Here is a 12,062-nt window from a genome sequence, read left to right as displayed (position 1 = left end):
ACCAGACACGTGAACTCACTTACATGATTGGACGTGTAAACTCACATTCACATCTTTAAAAGTTTGCAACTTGAAGGTTCGTGTATAGGGGACTTACTGTAGTACTTTCAGTTGTGTTATTTCAGTGACACTATTAGTTAAATAAGCTTTTATGACCTGATGATATTCTAACCAGATCAAGGTTCAATTACAGAATGTATTCCAAGTTAGAAATGCACATATCGAATCCAGTCTTTTTGTAATTAGATATTACGGTGATATGTGAAATGTCATAAATTGGAAACATCTACTTTAACTTTGTTTTATAATGCTGTACTTGAGAAAAAATGTATCCTTCTTAAAATAACATGAATAAAGCATGATAAAACTGATTTCTAAATTATGAAAAAAATTTAAAAGTAACTTTTAAAAAAGCCATAATGTTAACATAATTATTTCTTCCTTTCAGAACATGTGAACTTATATATTTGTCACAACCCAGCAGTTCGTAAGTACCTCAGAGTATGTTATTTTGCACTTTTGGGGTTTTTTTTTTTTTAGAGATTTTTGTGGAAAAATCCCAAACATGTTGATAGTTTCAGGGTTAGTTTGATTGACTGTTCTATGATACTTCATAAATTAAGGTCATAGATTTAAGCCCTATACGGATTATTTATCTTTTCACAAAGAAAGTGGTATGAAATACATGCCTTTTACTACAAGGGAGAACTAATAAGGTCGAAGTTAATTCAGAGCAACATTTTACCAGCTCTGGGAACAATGCCAATTCATTGACAAAATCTTTTTTCAGAGTATATTATAGACATTTTATTAACTAAGACTCAGAGCATAACTTTTGAGTAAGAATAAACATGAACTTCTATATTAAAATTTCTAAGTAGTCTTTTTAAATGCATGATACATGTTCCAACAGTATAACATTGTAAGAGCTCTAGAGTTTTTCTTCGGAAACAGAATGAGTAGTATGTGAGATTTTCTGCCTCATTGAAGTAATAATACTGAAGATGATTGATACAAAGGGAAATTGTGTATTAATTAATTAACTCTGTTAATTCCACTCGTTAATTCCAACAAGTGAATAACTTAACGTTTATGAAGACATAGTGTTAATTTGGTAGAGTCACCCAAACCTCTGTTTTTCTGCTTACAGAAAATTGATTTTAATTAGAAAAGAGAGCAGAAAAGCATTAATTGGAAACTATGTATGTCATATTATACCACTTTCTGTGCATATTTTTAGATTACAGTAGAAGATATTCAATATTTTCTTTAAAAAATGTATACTACTTTGGGAAAATATAAATAACATGGTGAAAACACTAACTGAATTGAGACAAATTGAATTCATGTGTAAATTGTGCATTTAAGATGGACTGTATTCTATTATGCGATCAACTCTGGTCTATAATTGTAAAAAATGAAAAAAAACGGTGTAGTTGGAAAACAGTGTGAGTTTTTTTTTCTTCTTTCTATTTGTTTATTAGGCTATCTACGGAAATAAATTCTATGTTGGTGCTAAAAGTTTCTTGGCTCACGTTTTTACTAGCTAAAGGTAAAGTCATGTTTGTTACATAGTAATGTTTCAAATGTAATAATTGATAATTCTTTCGAGTAAGCTCAAAATTTTAATTCTATTTAATATTGTTCCTCCTTCCCTCTAGTTCTTTGTGTGACTTTTTAACTGTTAGCAAGTTCTTGTAATTCTGATATTGGAGGCAACCTTGAAAATGTCTCATTTCATTTCTTTTTCTAATGTTTTTTATTCTTTCCTATTTTTAAGAATAATGTTACTGTTTTTATAAAAGTGATATATATTCATGATAAAGAATGCAAATAATACAGCAAAGTGCAAAGAAAAATGTAGAAAAATTACCCAAAACCCACCTAGAAATAATCATCATTAAAATTATGTGGTTGTATGCACAAAAATGTATCTGGAGTAACATTCTGATTAAAAAAGGTGGGTGGATGAGTGCACTCACAAACATATATATAAGTTTCTAAAAATAATATATTGTCCTATGTTTAAAATATAAAAATTAATTTTACTCAAATTTTATAGAAGAAAATAAGAGAAATGGAAGGAATTGCTTAAATTTATATGTTTTGTCACTTAAGCAGTGTTATTTCTTAAAATATTTCTCTAAGATTATGAAAACATTAAAGAGGTTAGAATCTTTATTTAACTTTGGGTTTTGAGTTAAGGCAATATATATTAATCTGCTCTGAAGAAAAAGAATTCTTACTCTTCCTGTCACCTTCCTATTCCCTACTTTCAGATTTGCTTTTTTTTGTTATCATTACATTACCAAAGATTATAATATTTACATTCTGTTCTGTAATTATAATTATCACAGTTGTTTTGTCTCATTTATGTATTTAAAATGGATTCTAAGCTTATTGTCACTCCTGTATCATAGCTTCTCCATTTCTGAGTTCTTTATTTTGGTCTATCCCTAGCTGACTAGATTTTACCGTGAAGGAGTTTTTCAAAAAAGCCTTTTTGGCGCCATGTTTTCTATGTTTGACATGTTTATGAACCATGTCTGTAGTCTTTAGACTTGAAGGACAACTTGGTTGAGTATTCAGGGTTTTTTTGTGTGTGTGTGTGGTACGCGGGCCTCTCACTGCTGTGGCCTCTCCCGTTGCTGAGCACAGGCTCCGGACGCGCAGGCTCAGCGGCCATGGCTCACGGGCCCAGCCGCTCCGCGGCAAGTGGGATATTCCCGGACCGGGGCACAAACCCGCGTCCTCTGCATCGGCAGGCAGACTCTTAACCATTGCGCCACCAGGGAAGCCCGAGTATTCTGTTCTTGTATCATGTTTTTATTTCCTCAGGACACTATTTTCTGGAATTGAACATTGCTGTTGAGAAATCTGAGGCTAGCTTAATTTACCACCCCCCCAATTTGTTCCTTGAATATTTGAAGAATTCCTTTTTTTAAAATTTGAGATTTAATACATTAACCAGAAAATTTCTATACCTTCAGTATTGGGATTATTAGTGGTTTAGCAGTCAGATACCAATAAGATAGAAAATGAATCAAATTAAACTTCTCTTTTAAAAATACTGCACAACACAGAGCCATAAGCAAATGTGTCATAGCTATATGATTTGTATATTTTGTGTAGCTACACTATTTTTTTCTTAGGTGTTTATTATATGCATTAATTTCCTTATATACAGCTCTTTATAATAAATATACAGCTCTTTAGTTGTATGTTATATGAACTTTTAGGATTTTGTGCTAAATAATTGCTTTATAGATGACTTTACAATTATGTACTAATTTTATTATTTCCTAATGGCTTTGGTTATTTCTTAATATTTTGGAGTGGGTTGAAATTGAAAATATATGAGATTTCATAAATAAATAGAACTGAAGACTAGCGTGTATCATTCTTCAAAATGATTTTCAGAGGTAGTAAATTTTATAACTCTTACCAAAACTGGAAGTGAGTTTAAAGAAGGAAAAATCAAAATAAATTTAGACATAGGGACTGAATTATTATAATAATACCTAAATGTAAAGTTCTCATGGTCGACTTACACTTCATTCATAATTTTTTTTAGTAAATTTATTTATTTTATTTATTTATTTTTGGCTGCATTGAGTCTTTGTTGTGTGGGCTTTCTCTAGTTGCAGCGAGCGAGGGCTACTCTTCGTTGTGGTGTGCTGGCTTCTCATTGCAGTGGCTTCTCTTGTTGTGGAGCACAGGCTCTAGGCACATGGGCTTCCGTAGTTGTGGCAGGCGGGCTCAGTAGTTGTGGCTCACAGGCTCTAGAGCACAGGCTCTGTAGTTGTGGCGCACGGGCTTAGTTGCTCCACGGCATATGGGATCTTCCCAGACCAGGGCTTGAACCCGTGTCTTAACCATTGTGCCACCAGGAAGTCCCCATTTATAATTTTATAACTTTATATATTTTTACATGTTGCAAATCTGACTGAATTTTTGCAAAAAAACAAAAAAAAGATCTTTAACATGCTTCTAGTGATTGTTGCATAAATGAATATATGGATACAGCCATACCCACAATTTTCCCTGACTTAAAGACCTCAATCTCTACCTTAAGATGTGTACCTTCTTTGTTTTCAGGGCAAGTTTTACAAATGGAAGATGATCTGGTGATCTCATTTCAGTTAATGCTGTGTGTCCTTGACTATTTTATCAAACTCTCACCTCCCGCATTACTCAAAGAACCATACAGTAAGTATTTTAAGTAATTTATGCCCCTCCTACTTCATCATTCAACATTTTTTTATGGACTTACACTAGATCCAAAACATGGTTCTAGAGCCAAGGGAATGATAAAAAAGAAATCAGACATGGGTTCTGCCCTTAAGTAGTATAAGATATAGAAGGAGAGATAAGTAAGCAAGTAATTAGAGTATATGGTTGAAAATAGTCTGGGCCAAAATATAGCCAATATTATGAGAGTTGAGGAGATGAGAAAGTTTTCCCAGCTGGGAAAGACCAAGGAAGGCCATAAAAAAGTGGTGGCATTTGAACTGAGTGTTGAAGGAGTAGTTAGGGTTTGAGTGTTGTGGTAAGTTGGGAGACTGCACTCCCAGTAAAGAGAAAATCAAGAGGCAAGGCATAGATATGAATGAGACTGCACAGGGAAGAGTAACCCATTCTATAGAAATGGATTAACTAAATTTTTATTATTGGAAGCTATAATGATTATGTGACTGACTTTTTCTTTTTGCATATAAACTGTAATTGATCCACTTCAGTGGGTGATGAGATGGGAGGTGTATTTAAATAATAGCTATTGCTGAAATAATTAGGTAGCATTAAGCAAAGACAAGTATATTCCTCTTAGAACGGAATTGCTCCCTTTGGTGGCATGTAGAGTAGGATTTAAAATCACTTAATACACTATAGAGAAATGTAAACTTAACTAAGGTTTAGCTGATTCCTTGCTCCTAAAATGTTGACAGTATTAGTAATACTAAAAATAATAGGGGAAAGATCAAAACATGGAAGTCTCAAAGTGTTGAAGTGGCTGAAAAGCTGAAGCCTGATTAATCTTCGTGAACAATAACTTCCTGGAAAAATGAAGCAGAATTTTGAAAAGATGTTGAACATGGCTTGACAGAAAAGGCAGGTCATTTAGCAGAAACCACATGCAAAACAGAGGGGAAAAAATATAAAACAATATATTTTTAAAATTTCTGAATCTTTAAAAATTTCCTTTGTATGCCTTTTCCTCACTTTTAAAAAATGTTATAACTTTAATAAGTTGATATATAACTTTAGGTTGACAGCCTTTGTTCTTTTGGATAATTCAAATGTACATTTAATTCTGTAAGTGCCATGTTAAATAGAAAGCAGGATAAGGTGTTGAATTAACTGGCTATGGTAAACTTGCAATTAGCTTTTTATTATGAAGAATTTCAGTGAGCATAAAAGAAAGTCGTGTATAATAAGCTTCCATGTACTTATCACCTGCCCTCAATGCATAACTTATGGTCAACCCATAGTCCTATCTACTGCTCAATTCTACCAGCGATATTATTTTGAAGCACACTTTTGCATACCATTTCATCCCTATAAATTTCAGTATGTATCTCTGAAAGATAAAGTCTTTTAAAAAAGCATAATGACAGTACCATTCTCACACCTAAAAATCAATTAATAGTGATTCTTTAATTCCACCAAATATCTAGTAAGTGTCCATATTTTCAATTGTTTTATAAAAGTAATTAAAAAATTTTTTACATGTTGACTAAATCAGAATCTAAATAAGATCTCTACTTTGTGATTGGTTGGTATGCTTTTAAGACTTAAAAAGTTCCTCCTCCATCTATCTTTCTCTTTTTTTCTTGTAATTTATTTATTAAATAATCAGGTGGTCTTGTTCTGTTGAGTTTTCCATGGTTTAATTTTTAGTGATTGCATCCTATGGTGTAGTCTTAACATGTTCCTCTATCCTGTCAGTTTCTTGTAAGTTGTTTGTTGGGCCTAGAGGCAGTTAATACTTTTTATACTTAGTCATCTGTAATCTCTTTAATAGCTATATTCACATTCAGTTTGAATTGAAATGCTCAAAATAATCCAGGGGATTTTTTTAAATTACAATTTAGTGTCACATGAGTATATTTGTATGCTTAATTTTTTAAAAGCATCATAATTTATTTGCTAAAACTTTAAAAAATTTATTTTTTATCCTGTATCTACAAATTGAATCCATACATACATGCTTATTATTTTTAAGGCTCTTTTAAGATAGAAAACATTTTTTCCCCTTGCAGACTAGTAGGATACACTTAATATTAGTTTATAAGTTGGCTATTTCCCTTGCATTTTTCATATTTGTCTGTGGAGTTTTAAATTTCTTTTTGGGCTAGTTGGGGGCAGAAGAGAATAGGGATGGTAGCAACTATTACCAGTATATAACTTAAAGTAGATATTCAATAAATAAAGCTGTTAGCTTTTTAATGAAGCCTAATAATAAAAGTAGCAGAATGTTACCAAGATTATTTCTGACCTTCCGAGTTATAATTAGAATACTTCATTATTTTATACAGTGGAATGTGCAATTGTTCTTATCTAATTTACCATTTTTACAGAAACAGCTGTAATACCTATTAATGGTTCACCTCGAACACCAAGGCGAGGTCAGAACAGGAGTGCACGGATAGCAAAACAACTAGAAAATGATACAAGAATTATTGAAGTTCTCTGTAAAGAACATGAATGTAATATAGATGAGGTAATTTAACTTCATGATTTCTTTAAAATAGTTAAAGTAGATTTAGATGTAAGTTCTTCCTAACAGTATTTAATTCTTTTATGATGAGCTTGCTTTTTGTAATTAGTGCCAACTCTTTTGCAGTAGCAAAATATTTAGAAAAAGTTTAATTTTTATATTCAGTTACTTTGATTTTAAAGAGAATAGCTCCCTCACTCTGGAATCATTGAAATGTACATGATTAAAGCAATAGTTTTCAAATGTGTTTGTTCTTTGATTCCTCTGTGGTTACTGATACGCCTAATGTTTTCAAGTATCCTGCTCAGAAAACCCTAGTGTTTTGATTCAGTGCTAAGTGATACCAACATTAAGTTTCTGTTTAGCCTTCTGTAGTTACTCTTTTTCTAAATATCACACCAGATGTTAATGACTGGTAGAGGATACATGAACACCCAGGAATTGCTTATCTTGTCAATAAAATCTGGAATGTTAGAATTGGAAGGAATCTTACAAGTAATGTACTTGGCCTCCTTTTACTAATGAATAAACAAGCTTCTAGAGACTGATAGCTGATTACTAACAGAGTCTATACTTTGGACCATCTGCTACCAGTGCTTCTTTCACTGTGCCGTGCTCTTTCTCTCATAGACTGTTATATTGTCCAAAATTCACTACCACTAGCTAGCTATGTGAAATGTTGCATCTTTGAAATTGCTCTGTCAACTCTGGGAAGGAATTGGGGGTATGATCTCAAAATCTAGTTTAAGAAGTGTTGGAATGATTTATCAAGATATCTGGGTTTTAGCACTGTGGCTTTTATTAATTTTAACAAATATATAGATATAGACATATAGCTGTATCAACTTTACACATGTAATATATTTACTTTTCTAGAATAACAAATTATATTTGCTAATAAGCTGACAAATGTAGTTGAAATATTTTTTTTTACTCTAGTCTGTTGCTTACTCCCTCAAGGTAACGAATAGGAATAAATGCAGTTTTCTAATTCCTGGTTGTTAGTTCTCTGTATTTTAGAACTACTTATAAAATTGCATTTCAAAAATCCGGAATAAATCATGTTTTTCCTTTTTATTTTAAATAATGCTTCTATAATTTAGAATGTAATAACGATTTGTAAAGTGTAGGTGATTAATAGCTTTTGGGGTAATTCATATTAATTTGACATTTGATTATTTACATGTAGCATTTATAGTTATATAACTATTGGTTAGTTATATTTATGGTTATATAATTATTGGTTAGTCACACTAATTGGTTAAATAGAACTACCCACCTTATAATTATTCCAGTTCAGTGGGAATTAATTAGAAAACAATACTAATATGTACTACAGAAGCTTAATTCTTAAAGCATTTTTGTGAAGCAGAAGATACGAACTTATTAATAGGAAGATATTAAATTATTCTACCTTAATAAATGTAGACTGCAAATTGGAAAAGGAAGTTAAATGAAGAAAAGTAAGTTGTTTAAAATTCCATAACACTTTGCCAGTGTAAAATAGTTAGGGGTATAACTCCAGCTTTTCCAAGGACGGTCTTTATTATCCATGTTAAATGTAGGGTTTTTTGTGTGACACTGCATAATGACCAAAACATTTTCACTGGGTTTTGAATAGAATTGTTGGGTATTTGTATGTGAAATTATCTTCTTATAAAAGCAGGTCATTTTCCTAAATTTATGCTGAAATAATTGACTCGATATTCCCTAAGCTAGGTATGTGTGTGAAGTGGCCCAAAAATATGCTTTGGGGAGAAATCAGAGGCAGTGTAGAGAAATTAAAAGAGTCTTGGCTTTGATGCTAGACAGATTGGGTTTCAATTCCAGCTCTGCCACTTCCTAGCTGTGTAACTTTGGTGAAGTCGCTTAATATTTTTGAGGCTCCCATATTTTCACCATTTGTTAAATGTGGGATATTGAAGTTGGTTTCGATGGATTTTCTTCTTATAAATCCCATTTCATTAACAATTCCCCCCTGCACCTCCATTTTAGGACCTAAAATCTGCCTCACATGAATTAAAAAGTGAATAATTGAATTAATTATAAATAAGCATCACACTGGGTTGAATGTAACTCATTGATCAAAATGTTAGTTAGCACTTTCATTCTATTGTTAATAGTGACAGATTTTTTTAAAAAAATTTAATTATCATGTAACTTTATCTTTTTCAGGTGAAAAATGTTTATTTCAAAAATTTTATACCTTTTATGAATTCTCTTGGAATTGTAGCTTCTAACGGACTTCCAGAGGTAATCTGAAAGAAAACGTAATAAAAAATTAATGTGTTTCGGGACTTTAGCAAGGGAGGAATAGTTGCCTAAATTTCTTAAGATCACTTTACTGTATATTAAATATTTTTTACTCAAGGAAAGAATCTAAGTAGAATTGTGGTGAATCAACTTTATATAGTAAGAAAAAACCCCTTTTGAACCCATTTATGCTCAAATGTATAAATAAGCAGCATTTAAAAGTTTGCACTAGAAGTTGATTTGTACTAAAATGTTTCAAAAATCAGAATGTAGGCTTTTGAACTTCTAAATACCATTAAATATTTAAATAGAAGTAAATATCTGTAATCAAATTTGATTCTAATTTACCTTGCTATGCTTCTTTAAGCATAGGAGCCATGATTTGTGCCATCAACATTATTAGCATTACTGTACTTGGAGCAACTCTTTTGAGGCTTTTTTTTTTTGGCCACAGCGCGTGGCTTGGAGGATCTTAGTTCCTCCACCAGGATGGAGCCCAGGCCCCGGCAGTGAAAGCCAAGTCCTAACCACTGCACTGCCATGAAATTCACTCTTTGGAGTCTTTTTAAAAAGCTACTTAATTGGATGTAGCTTTGGTTGAAATGACTGTGATTATATGGTAGAAATGTTTTACCTTAGTGGTGTGCCATCCATCCATCTGTTTCTTTTCACATTTTTCCTCATATGTCTTGCTCTTCAGTGAGAACAGAACAACTGAGAACTTTATGTGGTAATGTGTGGAGAAAAGAATGCTTAAATAAATGATGAAGAACAAGTACTCAGTGAGGAAGCAGCGTTTCAGACACACCTATTATCAGTCACCAAGACCAAAAGACATGAAATCAGAGAGCTAGATTGCTGATTTTATGGCCTGAGTTGGTAGCTAGTCCTCCTTGAATTAACTAACTTATTCAGCAGTTATTTAGTGAGTGCTTAATATATGCCGGGCATTGTGCTAGATATCATCAATGCAGAGATTTAACTCACAGTCATTGTCATTAAGGTGCTAGTGGAAGAGACGGACATAGAAGTAGAACATTAACAGGAGTCTACAAAAGTCTAATAGATGTGTACACAGGGTGTAGTGATATCTCAGAGGAGGGCTCCCTAATCCAAAGTGGGCCAGATAGGTTTTGCAGAAAATTCTTTGGAGGTGATGTGATTTCTGAGCTGAGTAAGATTTATGAGAAGTGGCATTTCCAGGGGTTGGAAAGTATAGATTTAAAGGCACAGTGATATGTGATAGTATGGTCTGTTCTGTAGAGTGAGTGGTAAGACATGGTACTAAAGAAACAAGAAGGGGCCAAAAGTTGTATTTCTGAGTTCTGTTACCAACTTATATACCAAAAAATACGCTGTTTACAACTCTAAAGAATCTTGGACATTCATAATTTTTTTTCCCTCTGAAAGGATTACAGGGTTATTATTAGAAAATTCAAGATAAACTTTACATTATACAGCACTAATAGCTGCCAGTCAATAAATGATTGATAATTAATACCCAACTGACATAGGGCAGGAATGACGATTAAGCCTAATCAAACATGAATGGCTGATCGGCCTGAAAAACTTATGCAAACAAACAAAAAGTTTACATTTAACTGGATTTTTTCCTACCACTCCTTTTAGAATGCAATTTTAACTCTCTCAGGTTGGAAACACTCTGGCTTTAAAAGTCACAGGAGGACTTCCCTGGTGGCACAGTGGTTGAGAGTCCGCCTGCCGATGCAGGGGACACGGGTTCGTGCCCCGGTCTGGGAAGATCCCACATGCTGCGGAGCAGCTGGGTCCGTGAGCCATGGCTGCTGAGCCTGCGCGTCCGGAGCCTGTGCTCCGCGACGGGAAAGGCCACAACAGTGAGAGGCCCGCGTACCACACACACACACACAAAAAAAAAGTCACAGGAGAAGGCTGCTAAATGGTTTTCTACTGGGCATTGGTTTTTATATTATGATTAGAAAATTACGAGTCAGAACTGATAAAAGAATTATAGTTTGTAGCATTTGGAAAAGTGTCTAAGATTGGAAGTAAATTGTGCACGTATGTTAATTGGGCTAATTAATTGAGCGTATACTCTTGCCCAAGATAGTAACTGAAGGGAGTCAGAGTGAACCAAAGGATTTAGAAAAGATAGGCAGAATACATAATAAAGGTCTGTTACAGTGTTTGAAAAATTATTTTATATTGATAAGTGTAGTAGAAGATTAAAAGTGAGTGATGTATAGGATGGAGGATCTCAGCAATTAAGCGGTTATAATAATGTCTTTTCATCTTACAGTTCCATCTCAGTATTGTTCTGTAGCATTGGTGATCCTTGTCTAGATAAAATGTGAGATATGTGCATAAAATAGGTTTAAAATTGAGTTGAAAAAAATTTGTAATTTTCTTTACTTCACTTTTAGTTATGCCTTATTTATATTCCATGTGAAGTCTGTATAGTGTAAAATTAAGTGTATATTTTTACGAAGATTCTTTAATTAAATCTGTATTTCTGTGTACTGAGAAGTAATGACATGAGAAGGATAATCATCAATATTTTTTGCCTTTGAGGTGGAAAGTCTCTCTAAACAATATGAAGAAATTTACCTTAAAAACAAAGATATAGATGCAAGATTATTTCTGGATCATGATAAAACTCTTCAGGCTGATCCTACAGACAGGTATTATACATGATATATTATTATTTGTTGATATGCTGGTTCATTTTTTAAAAAGTTAGTATAAAATTGTATTCTCTTCAATTGTCATATAGAAGCCTTAAGTAGGAATGGTTGACGGTAACTACAGGCACCTGTGAGATATTGTGTGTTCTGTTCCAGGCCATTGCAATAAAGCAAATCACGCAAACTTTTTGGTTTCCGAGTGCATGTAAAAGTTATGTTTACAATGTACTATAGTCTGTTAAGTGTGCAATAGCATTATATCCAAAAAACAGTGTACATACCTTAATTTAGAAATACCTTATTTCTAAAAAATGACAACCATCATATGACAATGCAGAGTTTACAAACCTTCAATATGTAATAAAACACAGTATCTGTGAAGCACAGTAAAGCAAACTGCAATAAAATGAGATACGCCCGTAAAAAAT

General features: G+C 32.9%; 1 protein-coding gene across 3 annotated transcripts in view; it reads left to right on the top strand.

Annotated features, from left to right (window-relative positions):
* Window positions 1–12,062, top strand: part of RB1 (RB transcriptional corepressor 1) — a 127,837-nt gene that overhangs the window by 40,993 nt on the left and 74,782 nt on the right. For all 3 annotated transcript variants that reach the window (XM_065895782.1, XM_065895783.1, XM_065895784.1), the window contains exons 5-10: window positions 449–487; window positions 1,485–1,552; window positions 4,099–4,209; window positions 6,579–6,721; window positions 8,894–8,971; window positions 11,522–11,631. In XM_065895782.1, coding sequence (XP_065751854.1) covers window positions 449–487; window positions 1,485–1,552; window positions 4,099–4,209; window positions 6,579–6,721; window positions 8,894–8,971; window positions 11,522–11,631 — 549 coding nt within the window. The remainder of the gene's footprint in view (window positions 1–448; window positions 488–1,484; window positions 1,553–4,098; window positions 4,210–6,578; window positions 6,722–8,893; window positions 8,972–11,521; window positions 11,632–12,062) is intronic.

The sequence above is a fragment of the Phocoena phocoena genome, chromosome 18 (genome assembly GCF_963924675.1).
Source record: "Phocoena phocoena chromosome 18, mPhoPho1.1, whole genome shotgun sequence".
In the NCBI taxonomy this organism is placed as follows: domain Eukaryota; kingdom Metazoa; phylum Chordata; class Mammalia; order Artiodactyla; family Phocoenidae; genus Phocoena; species Phocoena phocoena.
Note: the sequence above shows the minus strand (reverse complement) of the source record. Positions and strands in the feature narration are given on the sequence as shown.